This window comes from Leucoraja erinacea, chromosome 5 (genome assembly GCF_028641065.1).
Source record: "Leucoraja erinacea ecotype New England chromosome 5, Leri_hhj_1, whole genome shotgun sequence".
NCBI lineage: Eukaryota > Metazoa > Chordata > Chondrichthyes > Rajiformes > Rajidae > Leucoraja > Leucoraja erinaceus.
In genome coordinates, this window is record NC_073381.1 from 19,122,539 (window position 1) to 19,145,058 (window position 22,520).

Below are 22,520 nucleotides of genomic sequence, written 5' to 3' on the forward strand. Positions count from 1 at the left end.
TTGCCTACTCCTGCACCTATTGTCTTTTTAAAGAGTTGGGAGACTGGTAAGTGGTTCTATCATACAGACATCAATCTAGGCTGGGATATCATCCTATTACCTCTGCCTTCCAATTCCACCCCTCCCCCAACCTGATTCCATTTGTTTTCCATCCTTCCTCTGTTCACCAATCACCTTCTAGCCTCTATCTCATCACTACCGCTCTCCTCTTTATATTTGCTATCTTCCCTCTCCACTCAGTCCTGATGTGGGCTTTCGACCTACAGGTGCTGCTCGACCCACTGGGTTCCTCCAGCAGACTGTTATAAATACAGGGCTGCCAACTGTCACGCTTTGAGCGTGAGAATCACGCCCTCAAGCAAACTCTCATGTCCTCATGACGATCAGAAATTTCTCACGCTCTGTGGTGAGAAATTCTGTGATCAAGGAAAATTTAAAAACTCGGATAAACTGCATGGTCCACGGGTGTTGGGGAGCTGGGACTGAAGGAGGGATGGGAGCAGAACCAGCGGCGGGAACAGATGCGGGGAGCTGGGACCGGCGAGTATTTTCCGGGGCTGACGAGTGTTTGCGGGGCTGACGAGTCGCTCGCTGCAGCTCCTTCCATGGAGCACTCCGGACAGTGCGAGTATCCCGGGCCATCGGAGGCGTCGGTAGCGTTGCGCCGCTGCCGCGAGAGTCTCTGTGCCGAAGGGACAGACTCTCAAAGTGAGGTGGAGAGAGAGAGGGGAAGGAGACGGGGAGGGAGAGAGAGAGGGGAGAGACAGAGGGGGAGTGAATGGGAGAGGGGGTGGAGATGGAGGAGAGAATGGGGAGGGGGAAGAGAGAGGGGTGGTAAAAGAGAGAGGGGAGAGAGAGGGACAGAGAGAGAGAGGGGGGAGAGAGAGGGGGGCAGAAGGAGAGAGAGGGACAGAGAGAGAGAGAGAGAGAGAGAGAGAGAGAGAGAGAGAGAGAGAGAGAGAGAGAGAGAGAGAGAGAGGGGGGAAGAGAGAGAGAGAGAGAGAGAGAGGGTGAGGGGAGAGAGAGAGAGAGAGAGAGAGAGAGAGAGTGAGAGAGAGATTAGAGTGAGAGAGAGAGAGAGAGAGAGAGAGAGAGAGAGAGAGAGAGAGAGAGAGGGAGAGAGAGAGAGAGAGAGGGGAGAGAGAGAGAGAGAGAGAGAGAGGGAGAGAGAGAGAGAGGGAGAGATAGGGGGGGAGGGAGAGAGAGAGAGAGAGGAAAGAGAGAGAGGAGAGGAGAGAAGGGGAGAGAGAGGCAGGGCTGAGAGCATTGAGCGGAGAATCAAGCAGGGGACCAAAGACGCTGATCACAAATTTCTTACGCTCTGGGGAGAAATTCTGTGATCAACGAAAATTTCAAAGAGATCAAGAAGGGGGTCTTGAGAGGAGAGAGCGCGGGGACAGAGCAGAGGGGGGTGAGGTGGGCTGGCGAGTCGCTCACTGCAGCTCCGGCCATGGTGCAGCCTCAGTGCAAGAGGCTGTCGGAGGCATCGAAGCGTTGCGCTGCTGCCGTGAGAGTCTCTGTGCAGAATTCGCCCAGGTGACCAGCATGGATCAGGCTGTGGCTTGGTGAGAGGACAACCAGTGGCAGCTGGAAGTAAGTACCAAGCACTGGGTAGAAACGATGGAAGATCGTAGTGAACTTTTCACAAACTCCCATGCATTGAGCGTGGGAGAATCACGCATAATTCTGGATGAGGGAATTGAAGGCAATATCTCCAAGTTTGCGGATCACAATTTCTTACTAGGAGACTGCAAGGTGACTTGGATAGGCTGGGTGAGTGCTGGTGAGAAATTAATGTGATAAAACGAAAATTTGGCAAAAAAAAACAGATTATTATCAACTGCATGGGAAAGGGGGGCCAGCGAGACGGGTCTTTGAAGGTAGCAGAAGCAGCGGCAAATGGGGCTTTCATACAGTATAGGAGCGGACAGTTGACAGCGGGGACCACACCTGGAGTATTGCGTGCGGTTTTGGTCTCCAAATCTGAGGAAGGACATTATTTCCATAGAGGGCTGGCGAGTTCACCAGCTCACTGGGCAGCTCTTATGGCCATGGTGCATACTCCTAGAATTTAGGAGTGCAAGGGGATCTTAGAAACTTACCTTAAGGGGTTGTCGGAGGCATCGAGAGCGTTGCGCCGCTTAAGGATAAGGGGGAAATCCTTTCCGAGTGAGAGTCACACAGAGAGTGTGCAGAATCTCGCCCAGGTGACCCAGTTCATGGCTATATTTCAGGCTGTGGCCCTGTGGCTGATCAGGGGGTATGGAGAGACAACAGGTACGTGGATACTGAGTTGGAAGTATCAGTACCAAGCACTGGGTAGGCTCGAGGGGAATGGCCTACTCCTGAATTCAAATGGGGGGGGTGGTTGGTGAAAGTAACCTGCTTGCCTGCTAGATTTTCACTTACTGTAACTGCAGGAAAAATGTTCCCGATGTTGGGGGTGTTCAGAACCATGGGTCACAGTTTAAGAATAAAGGGGGGGGGGGCAGTGAGGACTGAGATGAGAACAAACTTTCTTCACGCAGAGAGTTGTGAATCTGTGGAATTCACTGCCACAGAAGGCAGTGCAGGCCAATTTGCTGGATGTTTTCAAGAGAGTTACATTTAGTTCTTGGGGCTAACGACATCAAGGGATATGGGGAAAAAACAGGAAAGAGGTACTGATTTTAGATGAATAGCCATGATCATATTGAATGGCAGTGCTGGCTCGAAGGGCCGATGGACTATTCCTGCACCTATTTTTTATGTTTCTATGCTTGAGTATATGGCAATAAAACTAGATCACTTGATTTTGAAGCATTCATGCATGGTGGAGGTATAATGTAGTCATACAGTGTGAAAACTGGTCCTTCGGCTCAACTTGTCCACACCTGCCAACATGTCCCAGCTATGCTATCTGCTTTTGGTCCATACCTCCAAACCTGTCCTATCCATGTATCAGTCTAACTTTTTCTTAAATGTTGGGATGAACCACCTCCTCTGGCAACTTGTTCCAACACCCATCACCCTTTTTGTGGATAAAGTTACCCCTTAAAAAGTTACCTCTTAAAAATACTTCATACAAAAAACATTGAAATCATACTTCTACGATGCACTAAAACATGATTTTAATACATCAAATTTCAAAACGTTCCTACCCTGGGAGGGAAGACACCCTTCTTCCACACCCTCTCCCCACTCGGTTGCTCCACTCCCTCACCGGGTACCCCCAAGGCCAGTGATCGCATAGCCTCCCTCCTTTCAAAAACGCTCCAATCCAATTTAAAGCATATATGTTGCATTTAAGTGTAAGTTATTGCACATTTCCCCCCCCCCCCTCCGGTCGCTATGCTCCCTCAGGCTTGGTCTCTCGCAATTTCTCACTCCCAACTCTCACCCAATGTTGGCAGCCCTGTAAATATGATTTACCTTTGAAGGAGATAATCGTAATAAAAGGAGGATATTTGATTCATTTTATTCATATTTCTAAAGGATGAGTTGCATATACAATGATACAAATTTGCAAAAATAGATCACAGTTGCATACTTTAAATGGTTTTCAGATTAGTTATGCACATTGTGACAAGGTGAACAAAGAGGACATTGTTATTTTCTGCGTTGCTTCCTCTTGGATTTGGTTCAAGTAGTTCTGACCGACAGCTAGTTGCAAAATGTTGCTGTAAATAGCAACATCCAGGTGATCATTGTAATTTATTTTTTAAAGTTTCAAGGTAAATCCTCAACTGTTCCTAATAGAGCAGCTACTCTCCATTCCAAGTGTAAATCACAGGAACAAGCTTGTCAGTAGCCAGAATGTCGAATATAATTTAGAGTGCAGCTGAACAGCAGTTTTTGACATATGAAGGACACATTTTTAAAGTGAGCATTAAGTGCTTTGTTTAAGAAAGAACTGCAGATGCTGGAAAAATCAAAGGTAGACAAAAATGCTGGAGAAACTCAGCGGGTGAGGCAGCATCTGTGGAGTGAAAGATTAGGTGACGTTTCGGGTCGAGACCCTTCTTCAGACTGATGGGGGGGGGGGGGGGGCGAGAAGAAGAAAGGAAGAGGCGGAGACAGTAGGCTGTGGGAGAGCTGGGAAGGGGAGAGGAAGGTGGGAGAAAGCAAGGACAACCTGAAATTGGAGAAGTCAATGTTCATACCGCTGGGGTGTAAACTACCCAAGTGAAATATGAGGTGCTGCTCCTCCAATTTGCGGTGGGAATCACTCTGACCATGTCGGAAGCCCAGGACGGAAAGGTTGGATATGGACTGGGGGGGTGGGGGAGTTGAAGTGCTGAGCCACCAGGAGATCGAGTTGGTTAATGCGGGCTTGCGGAGGTGTTGTGCGAAGCGATCACCAAGCCTGCGCTTGGTCTCACCGATGTAGAGCAGTTGACACCTAGAGCAGAGGATGCAATAGATGAGGTTGGAGGAGGTGCAGGTGAACCTCTGCCTCACCTGGAAAGACTGTTTGGGTCCTTGGATGGAGTCGAGGGGGGAGGTACAGCGAGAAGTGTAGCATTTCCTACGGTTGAAAGGGAAAGTACCAGGGGAAGGGCTAGTTTAGGTGGGAGGGGACAAATTGACCAGGGAGTTATGGAGGGAGCGGTCTCTGCGGAAAGCCGAAAGGGGAGGAGATGGAAGATGTGGCCAGTGGTGGGATCCCCTTGGAGGTGGCGAAAATGTCGGAGGATTATCTGTTGTATGTGACGGCTGGTAGAGTGGAAGGTGAGGACAAGGGGGACTCTGTCCTTGTTACGAGTGGGGGGATGGGCAGTGAGAGCAGAGCTACGGGATTTAGAAGTGACCCTGGTGAGAGCCTCATCTATAGTCGAAGAGGGAAACCCCTGTTCCCTAAAGAATGAGGACATCTCCGAGTCCTCCCGAGTCAAAGGAAAAGTTGTTGAGGGTAAGGACCAGCTCAGCTAGGCGGAGGAGAGTATCAGTAGATGGGGATTGGTTGGTTCTGTGGTCAAGGAAGAAACGGTGGGGTTTAAGACCCTCCTGGTGGGGAATGGAGGTGTAGAGTGATTTCATCCATGGTGAAGATAAGGGAATGGGGGCCTAGAAAACGGAAGTCATGGAGGAGACGAAGAGTGTGTGAGGTGTCTTGGACATAGGTAGGTAGGGATTTGACCAGGGGGGCTAGGATGGGGTTGAGATGTATGGAAATAAGTTTGGTGGGACAAGAACACGCAGAAACAATGGGTCTGCCAGGACAGTCGGGTTTGTGGATTTTGGGGAGAAGGTAAAATTGGGCCGTGCGGGGCTGGGGAACGATGAGGTTGGAGGGCAGGGAGCAGGAAGCGATGAAGCCAGTGATAGTGTTTGAGATAATGGCCTGGTGCTTGTCTGGGGTCATGGTCCAAGGATAAGTAGGAGGTGTCTGAGAGTTGGCGCCTGGCCTCAGACCGGTAGAGATCAGCGCGCCAGACTACCACGGCACCCCCTTGTTGGCAGATGTGATCACCCAGTCTGGGTTGTTGCAGAGCGAGTGGAGGGCTGTACGTTCAGGGGGGAGAGGTTAGAGTGAGAAAGCGGCGTGGAAAAGTTGAGGCAGTTAATGCCCCGCTGGCAATTTAAAATAGAAAGGTCCAGAGCAGGTAGATGGCCATGAGGGGGAGTCCAAGAGGAAGGAGTCATCACTAGGGGTAAGGACTCCTTCCCATGGAAAGACGCTTGGATGCGGAGGCGACGGAAGAAGAGCTCCACATCACGGCGGACACGGAACTCATTGAGGTGGGGACGGAGGGGAACAAAGGTGAGGCCTCTGCTGAGGACAGACCATTCGGTATCTGAGAGGGGGAGGTTAGGGGGGGGATGGTGAACACAAGGCATGGATGGGGGGGTTAGGGCCGGAGGAAGGCAGGTGAGTGGACGAAGTCCGAGGCTATATCTGGTAGTGCGGTGGAGGATGGTCAGGGAGGAGGGGGGGTATGAGGACTATAGTGTAGGTGGGGAGGAGCTGGGATCACATGGTACGAGGGGGAAGGGGAAGACCCAGTGGAACCCCCACTGAGATTCCCTGTGTTGGGGGCGGGGGGGAGCACTAGGACCCCGCACATTCAGGCCCCGTGGTGTGAGAGGCTGCAGTGTGGAGACTTCAGGCCCGGTGCTGAGCCTAGGACTCGGGTAAGGCGATGGCTGCAGCCTGCTGGTGGGCGGTGCAGTGGCGAGGGTCGGTAGAGTCACTGATGAGGCCCGCGGGGACTGGAGTCTGGGTCAGCAGGCGAAGCGTCGGAAGTCCCGGTCAGCAAATGGCCGGTGAGACGGCGAGGGTCGGCGGTTCCGGTTGAGGCTGCAATATTTGGAGGTAACTCTGAGGCAGTGAGGATTGGCAGTCCCGGTGAGGCTGCGATAGTCTGAGGTACCGATGAGGCAGCGAGGGTCGATGTTATCGGTGAGGCGGCGATAGTAAGAGGTACCGGTGAGGCAGCGAGGTTCAGCGTCATCAGTGGGTAGGTGAAGGTTGGCGGCGGTGGCATCTTCGGTGGTCCGGGCCTGAGATCGGTCAGGGAGGCGGTGAGTGTTGGTGCTGCTCCTCGTGGCAAAGATGGCGTCGCGGGACTCAGCCATGTGGTGTTTGGGCAGGCGGCGCGGGCCAGCTTTGGGGCACGGGGCCTGCAGGTGGTCAAGTCGATCTGCCGTGTAAGCCTGTTGGTATCTATAGTCTGACTTGGGTCCGAACTGGGAGGTAGGGAACTGGAGCTGGAAACCATGAGATACAAGATGGAGGCGCAGGCGAGTCCCGAGAAAGCAAACGTGGCTGTGGTAATGGGTCTGGGTTAAGATGTGGCTGTAGAATTGGAGGGAAGGAGGAATCACAGTGAGAGAGGAGTTTGTTAAACGGCCTACGGAGAGAGGAAGAGAACTTCTTCAAAGAAGGCATACCAGATTTTGCAGTGGAGTAGACGTGCTTTGATGTCTGAGAATATGGGCTGGTGAGGAAATGGGGAATGCATGAGCCATATCTCTTGGTATATTGAGATGCTAACTGGCTCTTTGCCGTTGCTGATTATTCAACATTCAAACACACTTGAATTTGAATTTTTTTCATTTAAAAACTTGGAAATTGCAGGCCATTGTCTCCTGTCCCTGCTACAAACACTGTACCCAAGCTGCTAACTCCCTCTTCCTGGCAGTTGTTTGAAAATGAACAGATATTCACATCCTGCATGTCATGTTTGACCTTAAAGCAAAATCTGCTGTTATACAAAAGTAAAAATTAATTGTTCAGTTTTGGTACTTACGACAATCAAACGCTTGACATCAGAAGTTTCTCCATTTTGGCCATAATATAATTAGAAAAGATTAACATTTTCCATCATGGAGGTGCATTTGTTAAATTTTGCTAAATTTCATTAGGTTAACAATATTTAGGGTTGTACGTGCAAAAAAACAATTATTAAATGTGCAAAAAAAGCATTAAATAAAAAATCTAATAAAATAATTAAATGGTACCTATTGGCGCCTCTTGGAGCTTGTGTCATATCAATCACTGCCACTTCTACTCCTTTTGCGTTCCCATTCCAGCTTGAATCAGGATAATTGCTTGTGAGCTGACATGAAATATAAACAAACATGATATTCACTGCATTACATTAATAATCTTGGCTTTAAAACCGATATATGGTCCCAATCTATGGTCCAAGATTATTAAAAAAACGGACACATTTCTGCTCCAGTATTAGCTCTGTGTCTGCTCCAGGCCAGAAAAGCAGAATTGTACCCATTATTAAAAACGGGTGCGTTTCCGATACGAGTGAGTCTTCAGACTAAAAGATTACGAAAAGGTTAATAAGCATCTTTCATCAGAAGGATTTCTTATGGGAACAACTAATCATTCTTACTGTGATTATAAAAAAAATAACTTCATGATTTTGTTTACAAGTAATTTCAAGGCTCCTAGATAACTGCATAAAATATTTTGTACATTAGCATTTCCTTTAGAAGTTGGCAGACATTAGAATCTGATGGAAAAATATTTCAAGATTGCAAGGGAAACAAATGTTAAAAGGTCACAAAAACAAACTCAAATTGGGACGACCAGCCTATTCCTATGTTGATCTATTGTGCTATTCTTTAAACAATGCAAAATGTAGTCAAGATTATTATGTATTTAGTAGTTCATACGTGTACCTCATTGTATATAAGACCATATTAAGGCTGCAGAATCACCAAATGGCTATAACCTTGCAGTTTTTAATTGGAGAAAATGTCTGTTCTTGGTGTTAATTCAGTTCAGTTTAGTTTATTGTCACATGCACTGAGGTACAGTGAAAAGCTTTTTGTTGCGTGCTAACAAGTCAGATAGGAGAAAGGTAGCCATAGCCTTTGGAAAAGGCAACATGTTAAAGGATCATGGATAGGATGAATGCATGCAGAAAGTTGTTTACACATAGAAATGGGATTAAAGCTATTTTTGAAGAAGGTGGTGGTAAAAGCAGATTTAATGGAAGGAGATGGTATCAAAGAAGTGGGCACAAAGTGCTGGAGTCACTCAGTGTGCCAGGCAAAAGGTTTCTTAAAAAATTATGGGCGGCACAGTGGCGCAGCGGTAGAGTTGCTCCAGTACTTTGTTATTTGTGAACCAGCATCTGCAGTTCCTTGTTTCCACATAAAGAAGTGAGAATTGTTAATATCAGCAGACATGGGAGTGTGGGGACGTTAAACCAGCGTTTCTCAACCTTTTTACCCTTGCGGAACACTTTAAATCATTTTCATGTCTCAGTGAACCCGAGTTGAGGGTTGCCGGGCCCGCCACCATTTTAGGATCATCAGCCGCACCTGTGCAGCTGGCCCGCTGCCATTTTGAGATTGCCATTTTGAATTGCGTCACAACGGTGATATCTGTTGTCACAACGGGGACCTGTCAGCCGCGCCTGTGCAGTTGGGGGAGGATTGCCGGGCCATTTTAACATCCAGCATAGTGTATAGGTGTATGTTACTGGGGGAATATTGCGTTGGGGAAGGGGGACCCAATGGGTCCACGCTTGGTCTAGTTTATCAATATTTCTCTCGGAACCCCTAGCAACCATTCGCGGAACCCTAGCATTCCAGGGAACCCCCGGTTGCAAAACGCTGCGCTAAACCATCAAGATTTTGGCATATTTCCTGAAGATGAGCCTAGAGGTGAAATAGCCGTAGGATAATCCAACTTTTCCAGTTTTATTCCCATCATTTGCCATTTCTCATTTTCCCGTAGGATCACCTTAGTGTGAAAGGATTGTGTGGGTTGGGTTTTTTTTCAAATGTATTCAGGTGAGCCTCTGTGCCATTAATCACCCTACTCTGGATGAAACAGTTCCCAATCTATTCTTCAAAGGTGAATCTTGGTAAGTTGTTTAATTGTCAATGGCAAATGTTTTGGAAGTTGACCATAACTCTAAATTTCAAGGTACAGTAGTTATAGGGAGGCTAATTTCAACATAATTAATGGGACCTGGCAAATGTAAACTGGCAGCAGCCACTTCTGGATAAATCATACGGGTGGGGATCTTAAATCTGAAATTCAGGGCCATCGTGTTCCATTAAAGGCAAGTTCAGTGAGACCTGGATGTTTTAGAGTTTAACAAAGGGGGAAAAAAAAGAAAGCATTTGGTAGGTATAGTGTACTGAAAACAGGGAGGCCCTTCAGGAGTATAGACAATGTAAGGTAAAACATTAGAAAACTTAAGAAAAACATTAGGAGGGCAAAATGAAATATTGCTGGCAGATAAGATTAATGAAAATCCAGTGGCATTTTACAAGTATATTAATTGCAGGAGGGTAGCCAGGGAAAGAATAGGATCTGTTGGAGACCAAAAGTGAAATCAGTGCAAATGTTATTATAGCTGGAGATTTTTGGGAGAGAGCTGATATCTAGAGCATAACATTAAAAATGAAGAGGCATTGGAGGTCATAGTGGACATCGTGGTGGATAAATCCCCAGCCCTTATGAGATGTGTCCCAGGCTACTATGGGGAGCAAGAGAGCACTTGGCTATAGTTAAGGCAGATTTTTTTTTTTTTTAATTGACCACTAGTGAGATGCCAGATGCCTGTAGGTCAAGATATGTGGTTGCTTTCTTTCAGAAGAGTAGCAAGGATTAGCTATTGAGTTTTACGTCAATTGTAAGAAAGTTATTCAAAAGAAATTCTGAGCAACAGGATTAATTAAACCGGGAAGTGATTAGAGCCAGTCATCATGGGTTTATTGGTGGAAGTTCCTGTGTGACTAATTTGACTGAGGTTTTCAAAGATATAGCTGGATATAATATAGATCTATCTCAATCTCAGGGTAGTGTGGTCGGTGTGATCTTTATGGATTTGAGTACGACATTGGAGAAAATTCCAGGTGGAAGGTTGTTCTTTAAGATTAGACACCTTGTGATTGAAGACAAATTGGATTTGGCATTGGCTGGTAGTGGAGATTTACTTTTATGATTAGAAGCCTGTAACCAGTGTTTACCACAGGGATTGGTGTTGGGATAGACACAAAGTGCTGGAGTAACTCAGTGGGTTACTCAGTGGGTCAGGAGAGAAAGGACTGAAGATGCGTCCCGACCCGAAACATCGCCCATCCTTGCTCTCCAGAGATGCTGCCTGATCCGCTCAGTTACTCCAGCACTTTGTGCCTATCTTTGGTATAAACCAGCATCTGCAGTTCTTTGTTTCTACAATTGGTACTGGGACCCTTCCTGTTCGTTATTTACATTTAAGACTTCAATGTTTATGTAGGAGGTGTGATGGTAAGTTTGCACAAAGATTGTTTTTGTGGATAGTGAGGTAGATAATATCAGCCTGCAAAAACGTATTGATCAATTGGTAAAGTAGGCAGAGCACTGGCAGATGGAATTTGATCCAGATTAGAGCAATATGTTGCAATTTAGGAGATCAGGTCATACGTAATGAATGATACTATCCTTGGGAGTATCAAGGTACAGTGAGACCTAAGGGAGTGGTGGAAGTAAATACTCTCTTAATGTTTAAGTAGTATCTTGAATCACCAAGACATTGTGGCGATGGACCATGTGCTGGATACTTAGTGAGCTGCAGGTCCTGTATGACACTATGAAAGGTACAACATTGGGAGTAACTCCTGGTCGGCTGTGAAGTCATGGAGGCATTTGAAAAGATTATGGCCAACAACAAAGAGGAAGGGCAAATGTTTAAAAAGATGCTGAAGGATAGCCCAGGACATCCAAGGGCTAAACAAACAAAAACAAAATACTGCAAATACTTGCAGTTCTGGCAGGAAAGGAACAGATTCAACATTTTAGGTTGAGGATCTTCCATCAGAATTTGGAAAAGTTAGATTTTAAGATACAGAGTAAGTTCAAGAGGGTAGAAGGGAACTAAAGGTTGGGTTGAGGCAAGAATAATGAAATAATAAGAAATAATATAAAACTGGGAGGAGTAAAACAAAAGTTTGGTTTGGTGTAGATGTAAAGAGAAGCAGATTCTGAATATACTGATATAGGAGATTGAAATGAAAACAGAAAATACTGCTCATTGTCTGAAATTGTTGAACTCTATGTGGGGTCTGGAAGATCATAACATTCTAGTAAGAAGATGAGATACTGTTCCTTGAACTTGTCAGTAGAGTGCAGGAACCAGAGAACAGACAGTCTGTGCAATTGCTCAGTTTGAATTAAACTTTCTCACCCAGAATTATATTGTAATGCGGAAAGGATATGTGCAGAAGATTATCATTATACATAAGAAAAAGCAATTTATCTATAGAAAATATATGTTTTTTAATATGTAGTATGAACTAGAAAAGATAAATTATGAGTATTGTTACAGGAGATCAGGGCCTGCAAATGTCCTGATTGAATGAATATTAAAATGGTTACAATTTAATTCAATAAAGAGTACAATATAAATGGGAAAAGCAGTGCAAGGGTAGATGTGGGGTGTAGGATCCATTAGATTATAGCAAACTTGTTAATGGCTGCGACAAGCTATCAAATAGACTTTCAGAAGATTTCAGAGAAAAGTAAGGAAATTATACTGCAATTATCCAGGGCGCTGGTCAAAGATCATTTAAGATACTGTACTTAATTTAGGCACCCTGTTGGAGGAAGGATACATTGGCCCTGGAGAGATTCTATGATGAATCATCAGAATAATACCTGAAATTAAGGCACTGAATAATGATGTGAGATTTGGTTATATTTCCTATAGATGGAATCATTTTACTAAGATTTTGAAATGGCAAAGGGACATTGTAGGTACAGATGACTCTTTCCCCTTGTGGGGTAATCTTTCTGTGATAGAACTAACACAACATGAATGATAAATGAAGTCAGGAAAGCTTTTGTCATGCAAGAAACATTGAATAATGTACTGCAATTTGTATGTATGTGCTCTTATACATTAGGAACTCACTTGGCTGTTTATGAATGTTTACAAATTCATCACTTGTAACATTTTTGTGGCTGTTTTTTTTAACAATAATAATAATAATCTTATTTATATAGCACATTTTTAGTCAACTTGCATTGACCCCAAAGTGCTTCACATAATTACATTACATTTACACACAGGCAAAGGTGGGTGAAGTGTCTTGCCCCAAGGACACAACGACAGTACGCACTCCAAGCGGGATTCGAACCGGCTACCTTCCGGTCGCCAGCCGAACACTTAGCCCATTGCGCCATCTGTCGTCCGCCATCTATCTGAAAGATACTAGAATATAGATTATACTACTGCTCGAGCCCGTTCTGTCCCATCACACCACATGACAGCTAATGCTTATGCTCCTTGTAGCCATTGTTTTCCTTTTTTTTAATGTCAAAGTATGATCCTAACATTCCTGAAATCCAAAGTGGTAAAGAATTTAGCTTATACAGTCATCTTAAGCTTCAGTAATGTGCATTTGTTCTGGGGTGTTTTTCAGTATGAATGTTTGGAGTTTGTTAATCTTTCTCTGAATCTTTGCAGCTTTTTCTTATGAAGAGGAATTAGTGGAGTATGTTAACCTGTCCAAGAGATCAGTTTCTGGACTCAGTTTTCTACTCGGATCTACTTTAGAAATGATACTTCACTATAAAAAAATTATATGCTCGCAAAGACTGGGCTTCAGAATGATTTTGTTTTAATTGCAGGTTTACAGGAATACGTTGAAGCTGTTTCATTTCAACATTTCATTAAGACTAGAACCCTGATTAGCCTTGATGAGATTAATAACCAATTAATCTTCACTCCAAAGACAGACGAAGTAAAATGTTCTGAGGTGAGAATTATTTTGCCTTTTTTAAGATGGTGAATACATTTTTTCATGTTGTAACATAATTCAGTTATTTGAAATAAAGTTAGAGAAACTTGACTGTCACTGGAAGCCACTATTGTTATGGATTTCCTGAAAAATCTATTTCTACTTTTTGATTTAATGATATGAAATATGTGGGTCTATATGTTCAAAGCAAAAACCTGTAGATCATTGAGACTCAATGATAAAAGATCAAAAACAACGAGAGAACAGAGTCTGTTTAATGGTAGACAAAAATGCTGGAGAAACTCAGCGGGTGCAGCAGCATCTATGGAGCGAAGAAAATAGGTAACGTTTCGGGCCGAAACCCTTCTTCAGACTCCATAGATGCTGCTCCACCCGCTGAGTTTCTCCAGCATTTTTGTGTACCTTCGATTTTCCAGCATCTGCAGTTCCTTCTTAAACACAGAGTTTGTTTAATGTTTCTCCTGAATTAGCTGAGCACAAAGATTGTAATTCTTTTTTAAAGTTATGTTTTTGTCCCCACCACTGGAACATTCTCTTTCTACCTCTTTTTCTTTTTAAGCAGCTCCTTGAAATCTAATTTTAGATTTGGCATTGTTCAAAATCTTCTGATGACCTGCTCACTAGTCTGTCCTATTATTGTAGCATTGCAGTTCAAGGATCTCATTTAGGCTCAAAAGGGCTACTACATTTGTCCATGTAACAGTCACAGTTTTTATATCTAATTTGTTGTAATTGAAGCAATGAGATATTGGGGATATGCAACTATCAAATTTGCTTTTTTAATGTAGAATAGATAGATTCTTGATTTGTACGGGTGCCGGAGGTTATGGGGAGAAGGCAGGAGAATGGGGTTAGGAGGGAAAGATAGATCATCATAATTGAATGGCATACTTGATGGGCCGAATGGCCTAATTCTACTCCTATTCCTTATGACTAAGTAAAAGTTATATCAAACATGTAAGAAGGAATTGTTTAAACCATAGACACAAAAATCTGGAGTAACTCAGCGGGTCAGACAGCAACTCCAATGAAAAGGAATAAGTGATGTTTCTGGTCGAGACCCTTCTTCAGACTGAGTCTTCTACTTTTCCTCCTTTCTTCTTTATTTAATTTCAAACTTTTTTTTACGCAAGTAGATTCTAATAGTTGAATCCTCCCTCTTTTGAACATATTTGACCATTATTTCTGTTACATTGCTTATATATTGGCACATGCTATATAGTGAAGCATCTAAAGGTTTCAGAAACAAATATTGGGATAGGTCCAAAATCTTGATCTTTGAAGTTTGAAGCAGAGAGGGTAGACAGGCAGAAGGACGTAGATAGAACATAGCAGAGATCAAGCAGCATTTTTTGTTTTTTATTTTGGGGAATTTGGACATTACTGACAAGGCCAACATGCATAGGATACCACTAAGTGCATCAAAGATTGTGAAAGACCTCTTTAAACTTAAACCACTTAAGTCTTTCTAATGAAGGTACTCTGACATATCTATTAGGTAGGGAAATAAAAGATTGAACTGCTGTGGTGATGAAACACTGGTAAAAAAATTGTTAAAGCACAATAGTATGTAATATGACAGGGAACCAGTAGGTGTTGATGCTGATGTGTACCTGCTATTCTCACCTTGACTGCCAGGAACATCCGGTTGCTAGCTATTTTAATACCCTTCATATTTCCATACTGCATTGTCTGTACTTCATCTTCTCCACTGCAAACTAGAAGAACAGCACCTTACATGCCTCTTGGGTAGCCTACAACCAAATGGCATGAACATTAAATCCCAGTTAACGCCTGCTCTCTCTAATCTACCCAATCCCCCTTTGGCCATGCATGACTTACTTTCTTGGAGTTGCCATTACTTATGGAAGTGGAAAATATTCCATCATGCTCCTGGTTTGTGCCTTGTAAAGGGTGAAAAGGCTTTGGGATGTCAGGTGGTGAGTTCCTTGTCCAACAAAGTACCCTGAAGGTAAACACAAAAAGCTGGAATAACTCAGCGGGACAGGCAGCATCTCTGGAGAGAAAGAATGTGTGACGTTTCGGGTCGAGACCTTTCTTCAGACCACTAGGTGATGGGGCAGGTAGTGTAGAGAAAGCAGGAACTCTGCAGAAGGACTTGGACAGATTGGGATAGTGGGCAGAGAAGTGGCAAATGTACCCTGAACATTTCTGCTTGGAGGTAAGATTGGAAGAGGCTGCATCGAGGACTTGGGGAAAAGTGTTATGAAATTATTCTTTGGCACATACAATATTTTGTCCCAACATTGGTTACTTCAAGTATCCAAGCCCAAAGAGCAATTCTGGATTGGAAAAACCAGGTGGTCAATATTCTAATTTTTTTCATTGTATCTCCCACCCATGCCACACTTCCTGGCTACTCCCAAACAATTAAATATAAACTGATTAATACTAATAATAATTTATATGCAAAAAAATATTTTTCAGCAGAGTTAAACAAAGTGCTGGAGTAACTCGGCTGGTCAGGCAGCATCTCTAGAGAATATGGATAGGTAAAGTTTTGGGTGGAGACCCTTCTTCAGACTGAAGTATTGCAACCTGTAGAAGGGTCTTGACCTGTATATTAATGATTTGGACTAGGGGATTGAAGGCTTTGTTGCAATGTTTGCAGATGATACGAAAATAGGTGATGGGGCAGGTAGTGTAGAGAAAGCAAGGACTCTGCAAAAGGACTTGGACAGGTTGCGAGAGTGGGCAGAGAAGTGGCAGATGAAATATAATGTAGCAAAGTGTGGAGTCGGGCATTTTGGTAGTAGGAATAGTGTAGACTAGTAGTTTCTAAATGGGGTGAGAATCCAGAAATCAGAGGTGCAAAGGGACCAGGAAGTGTTGGTGCAGTATTCCCAAAAAGTTGAATCGGTAGTTAAGAAAGCAAACTCAATGCTAGCTAGCATTTATTTCAAGAGGGCTTGCATACAAAAACAGGGATGTAATGTTGAGGCTCTGTGGAGTGCTGCTAAGGCGGCATTTGGAATATTGTGAGCAATTTTGGGCACCATATCTGAAGATGTGTTAACATGATGAGGTTAACTTATGATGAGCGTTTGTCGGCATTGGGCCTGCACTCGCTGCAGTTTAGAAGAATGAGGGGGGTGACATCATTGAAACATACAGAATAGTGAAAAAATTGGATAGAGTGGATGTGGAGAGGATGTTTCCACGAGTGGGAGAGTCTAGGACTAGAGGTCGTAGCCTCAGAATTAAAGGACGTTCTTTTAGAAAGGAGATGAGTAGACAGAATGGGAGGCAGGAAGCAGAAAAGGGAAGCACTCGGGCACAAGAGGAGAAAGATAAAAAAGGAAATAAACAGAGAATAAGAGGCGGGGGGTTTCTTAAATGTGCATATTGTAATGCTAGGAGCATTGTAAGAAAGGTGGATGAGCTTAGAGTCTGGATAGACACCTGGAAGTATGATGTTGTGGCAATCAGTGAAACATGGTTGCAGGAGGGCTGTGATTGGAAACTAAATATTCCAGGATTTCGTTGCTTCAGGTGTGATAGAATTGGAGGGGCAAGAGGTGGAGGTGTTGCATTGCTAGTCAGGGAAGATATTACAGCAGTGCTTTGGCAGGATAGATTGGAGGGCTCATCTAGGGAGGCTATTTGGGTGTAACTGAGAAGTGGGAAAGGTGTAGCAACACCTATAGGGGTGTATTATAGACCGCCAAATGGGGATCGAGAATTGGAAGAGCAAATATGTAAGGAGATAGCAGATATTAGTAGTAAGCACAAGGTAGTGATTGTGGGAGATTTCAACTTTCCATACATAGACTGGGAAACACATTCTGTAAATGGGCTGGATGGTTTGGAGTTTGTAAAATGTGTGCAGGATAGTTTTTTGCAGCAATACATAGAGGTACCTACTAGAGGAGGGGCAGTGCCGGACCTGTTAGGAAATGAGACGGGAGAGGTGGCGGAGGTATGCGTTGGGGAGCACTTCGAGTCCAGTGATCACAATACCATTAGTTTCAATATAATTATGGAGAGGGTCAGAACTGGACCTAGGGTTGAGATTTTTGATTGGAGAAAGGCTAACTGATGAAATGCGAAATGATTTAAAAGGAGTGAACTGGGACATTTTATTTTATGGGAAGGATGTAGAAGAGAAATGGAGGACATTTTAAGGGGAAATTTTAAGAGTACAGAATCTTTATGTTCCTGTTCGGTTGAAAGGAAACAGTAAAAATTGGAAAGAGCCCTGGTTTTCTAGGGAAATTGGACATCTTGTTCGGAAAAAGAGGGAGATCTACAATAATTATAGGCAGCATGACGTAAATGAGGTGCTTGAGGAGTATAAGGTATGTAAAAAGAATCTTAAGAAAGAAATTAGAAAAGCTAAAAGAAGACATGAGGTTGCTTTGGCAAGTAAGGTGAAAGTAAATCCAAAGGGTTTCTACAGCTATATTAATAGCAAAAGGATAACGAGGGATAAAATTGGTCCATTGGAGAGACAGAGTGGACAGCTATCTGCAGAGCCAAAAGAGATGGGGGAGATATTGAACAATTTTTTTTCTTCGGTATTCACCAAGGAGAAGGATATTGAATTATGTGAGGTAAGGGAAACTAGTAGAGTAGCTATGGATACTATGAGGTTCAAAGTAAAAGAAGTACTGACACTTTTGACAAATATAAAAGTGGATAAGTCTCCAGGTCCTGACAGGATATTCCCTAGGACATTGAGGGAAGTTAGTGTAGAAATAGCCGGGGCTATGACAGAAATATTTCAAATGTCATTAGAAACGGGAATAGTCCCCGAGGATTGGCGTACTGCGCATGTTATTCCATTGTTTAAAAAGGGTTCTAAGAGTAAACCTAGCAATTATAGACCTGTTAGTTTGACTTCAGTGGTGGGCAAATTAATGGAAAAGATACTTAGAGATAATATATATAAGCATCTGGATAAACAGGGTCTGATTAGGAACAGTCAGCATGGATTTGTGCCTGGAAGGTCATGTTTGACTAACCTCTTGAATTTTTTGAAGAGGTTACTACGGAAATTGACGAGGGTAAAGCAGTGGATGTTGTCTATATGGACTTTAGTAAGGCCTTTAACAAGGTTCCTCATGGAAGGTTGGTTAAGAAGATTCAACTGTTGGGTATCAATGCAGGAATAGCAAGATGACCTTATGAAAAGTCACGTGTACTTTGGAGATGTTGCCTGACCTGCTGAGTTACTTCATCACGTTGATTATTTGTATATTGTATGTTAACTAGCATCATTGTTTTTACATTTTTATAGAAACATAGAAAATAGGTGCAGGAGTAGGCCATTCGGCCCTTCGAGCCTGCACCGCCATTCAATATGATCATGGCTGATCATCCAACTCAGTATCCTGTACCTGCCTCATTAAAACTGAAACAAAACCTCAAGCTTTGGCAGAACATGAAGCCACAATTTTGACTCTACCTTCCATGAAAGGCTGTCATTGCAATAGTTGCAAGGTCTTAGTACACCACTGCCTGTGGCCTACATGCCATTTGACTCCCAGGTTTTGAGAATCCATGAGATTGGACTTCAACATTTGCGCAGAGGGTGTGGGTATGATTTTAGGCAGTGTTCCAGGTTCAGGAAGATTTGACTCATTATAAAGAGCTACTTTACACTGGAATTAAGGATCAAACACAATCAAGTTATAAGTAATTATGCTTCTGGTTGTTAACTGCTTACAATTCCTCTTTTGTCCATAGGTTAATCCACTTAATCCCAGATCAAACGTACGCTGACAGGCCATAAATATGGTCTCCTGTTATTGTAATGTCCTGTCGAATGTGGGTATTTTGGGATCCTGTCTTGATATCTTGATGCGTGTCGTTTTTCGCCCCTCTTGTCTTTTTTTGTGATGCTGTAAATTTTGCTTCTGTGAAGCAAAACAAATTTCAGACTCGCTCTGACAATAAAGTATTATCGTATCGTGTAGGTAATATTTAATGTGTCTTTTTTTAAATCCTGCTTTTACCATCTAGGATTTGGCATCATCCTGTTCACAAGATGAGAAACAGGAGCAGCAACCTCTCTGTCTGCAAGTGACTCCTACAGACTACCTCTTGGGCATTGCTGATTTGACTGGTGAATTGATGCGCTTGTGTATCACCAGTGTAGGAAATGGTGATATCGAAACACCCTTTGAAGTGAGCCAGTTTCTACGTGCTATCTATGATGGGTTTACTTACATAGGCAATACTGGACCATATGAAGTTTCCAAGAAGCATTATACATTGAAACAAAGTCTTGGAAAAGTGGAAGATGCCTGTTACATGTTAACTGTAAGGGGTTCTGAAGTTCCAAAACACGTGCTTGCTGATGTACTCAGCTCAAAACCTTCCAGGATTGACCAGGAAGAAGGGGTGTAGTTATTGACATATTAAGCGAAAATGTTTTGATCTGTTGAAATTTCCAAGTTGATTATTTGGCTTAATATAATATGAATGTATAAAAATGAATTTGTTTTACACAGCTTGCAAAATTATTATCATTAATTGTGGATGTATTTCTTCAAAATGTATTCGGTTATGAAAAATCTATGCATGAGATAATGGGGACTTTTTTTCTAGAGATTTCAGCGAAAAAATTAATGTGATGTTTGGAACAGAATTTTTAGACTGTCAAAAGCTGCTCATGTTTAAAATGAGTAGAAGTATTTCCAGTACAAAATCTGTATCCATTTATATTCTCCATGAATAAAAACTCATGTTATTTTCCATGAATAACAAAATTGTTTGTTTAGATGGATTATTCATAACCTAATTTTATCAAACTGATAATGTTTCCCCACTGCAATCTAGTTACCTTTTTGAATGCTTTTGTTTTAAATGCCACAACCTTTTGGTTTTGAGGCATGGTGTCTTGTTCATAGTTTGAATTCCAGCCCGCTGTTAAAGGTTGATTTTTGCATTGTTTGTGTATCAAAACTATTTGGTTTATGTCAATAGAACAAAATCTCACTGTGCTGTTTTTGGATTATATATTCTAATTAAAATTGAAATAATGAATTGGCATTATTATATGGACCAGAGGACTGAACGATGTACCCTTGAGATAAAATTAAACTCACGCAATTGATATTTTGGGGTTTGACTATGTGAAGGCTGGATTAAATTTGAGCTGTCAATATGAATGCGCAAGTTTCATTAAGATTTTTACAGGAAGATTTTCTTCCACATTGTGTACTTATTTACTCGATAATAAACTCTTAAATCCTAAAATAGTAGACTCGGGTATCTCATTGCCCTAACTAAATGAGAAGCATGTCATTCCTGTCAGATCCTCACCTTAATAAACACACTTCAAGGACACTGAACATAAATGCTTTGGTTTATTCGTCTGCCATTCAATTACATCCCCGCAACATGTGTCCTCTGACCTTTCTGACGTAGTAGTAACGCGTGATATATTTAAATATGGCGTTAATTACCATGACATCCCTCTCTTATCAAACAAAAAGAATATCCGCATCATCACATTGTAAACTGAACATTCATACACCATTTAGGATATGGCATTAGTTACAGCGAAAATGTATAATTTTCACATCTCATAGTCCTCGTATCTCTTGTGTGGTCTTCTCTGACATTTTGGACTGACCACTGCCTCTGTTTATGCTGGTACTAGATTCAAATCTGTCATTTCCTGTTCCACCTGTTCATGATCTCTATTCTGGTTTTGCATAGTGCTTTGATGCCCATTTTCTGCATCATGATCCCTCACTTATTGGCCACACAACAGTTCTGCTGGACTCTTCCCTGTAATGCTGTGTGGTTTAGCTCAATATGCTGCTACACATGATAAGAGCATCTCCTTCCAATCTTTGTCTCCTGCAATTCTCATCCTCTTCTCTAGAGATTGGTTCTGACGTTCCACTTCTCCATTAGCTTGCACCCACTTTGGTGTAACTTTGTGATGGTACACACCCTCCAGCTGTGTATAGTTCATCTCTGATAGCTGCATATATCCTGTGTGGATATTCCTCCCAGTCACCTCTTTGGATCCTCTCTCTAACATCTTGTAGTTCTGGCTCCTTGTCTGACTCTTCTATTCCCATTGTTCTCATTGCTCCTGGTGTAGAGTGCACTGCAACAAATCATACAAACGATCCTGCTTCTGTCTCCCGTGTAGATCCTTGCAGCAATCTGGATAATGTGTCAGCTATATTGTTCTTTCCAGTGATGTGGATCCACTGTATTTGTGCTATTGGAGTCTAAGCATCCATCTTTCAATCGATGGTTTGGATCGAGGGGAGTAGATTGTTTCCAGCAGTTTATGGCCTGTCCACAACTCAAACTCGATGCTATACAAATATGCATGAAAGTGTTCACATGCCCACACCAAAGACAAAGCCTCCTTTTCTGTCTGGGAGTATCTTCTTTCTACTTCTGTCAATGACCTCCTTATATACGCTATGACTCTCGATTGCCCCGCTTCTGTACAGGTACTGCTCCTAACCCCACCAGACTTGCATCTGCAATAACATGGGCTGGTGCCTTTAGATCATAGTATCCCAACGAATGGGCACCTCATCAAACTGTTTCAACATCTGAAATGCAGTTTGTTCTGGACCAAACACAAAACACACATTGCTTGTCCCCACCCACCCCCGCCCCCGATCAGTCTGAAGAAGGGTTTCGGCCCGAAACGTTGCCTATTTCCTTCGCTCCATAGATGCTGCTGCACCCGCTGAGTTTCTCCATCTTTTTTGTGTAACCTTCGATTCTCCAGCATCTGCAGTTCCCTCTTAAACACCACACATTGTTCCTTGTCAACCTCCTCAGTGGCTCTGTTACAGTAGCTAGGTTTGGAATAAATCTTGCAGAAAAATTCACCAAACAAAGAAAACTCCTTACTTCAGTTGCATCTCTTGGTTCTCTAACTTCTTCCACATTAAAAAAAAATATTTTATCCATCATCTCTGTTTGGTTTCGCTGGGGTTCAATACTTCTTTGCAAAATGGTATGTTTTTCATCTGCATGTTTGACCCCTGGCAGGGCAACTTTAATCCTTGGCAAATGTCCAAAATTCCCACATCTAAAACACTCGCTGTCATCTTCAGTTTTGGAATGACCTTTGCCATGTCCTTGTCCCTTGCTTGTGCCAGTAGATGTTATCATGTTAACTTGGCTTCCTCGATCCAATCTCAAGGTCTGAAACTGGGTTTCTACAGCTTCAAATGAACAGGCAATTTTCAATGTTTCCCTTATGTTAGCGTGCCACCTTTCTCCAACAACTTACATTTTAAGCCATTTGATTTACAACTTTGTACAACCTGATCCCTGATTTGATTCTCCAACTCAGCTCCATAGTT

General features: G+C 43.0%; 1 protein-coding gene across 5 annotated transcripts in view; it reads left to right on the top strand.

Moving 5' to 3' along the window:
* The window catches only part of tsnax (translin-associated factor X), a 44,706-nt gene extending 24,279 nt beyond the window's left edge, over positions 1-20,427 (top strand). For all 5 annotated transcript variants that reach the window (XM_055635178.1, XM_055635182.1, XM_055635180.1 and 2 more), the window contains 2 exons: positions 13,073-13,200; positions 19,189-20,427. In XM_055635178.1, the coding sequence (XP_055491153.1) occupies positions 13,073-13,200; positions 19,189-19,575 (515 nt within the window). In that variant the 3' untranslated portion in view covers positions 19,576-20,427. The remainder of the gene's footprint in view (positions 1-13,072; positions 13,201-19,188) is intronic.
* The last annotated feature ends 2,093 nt before the right edge of the window (positions 20,428-22,520 follow it).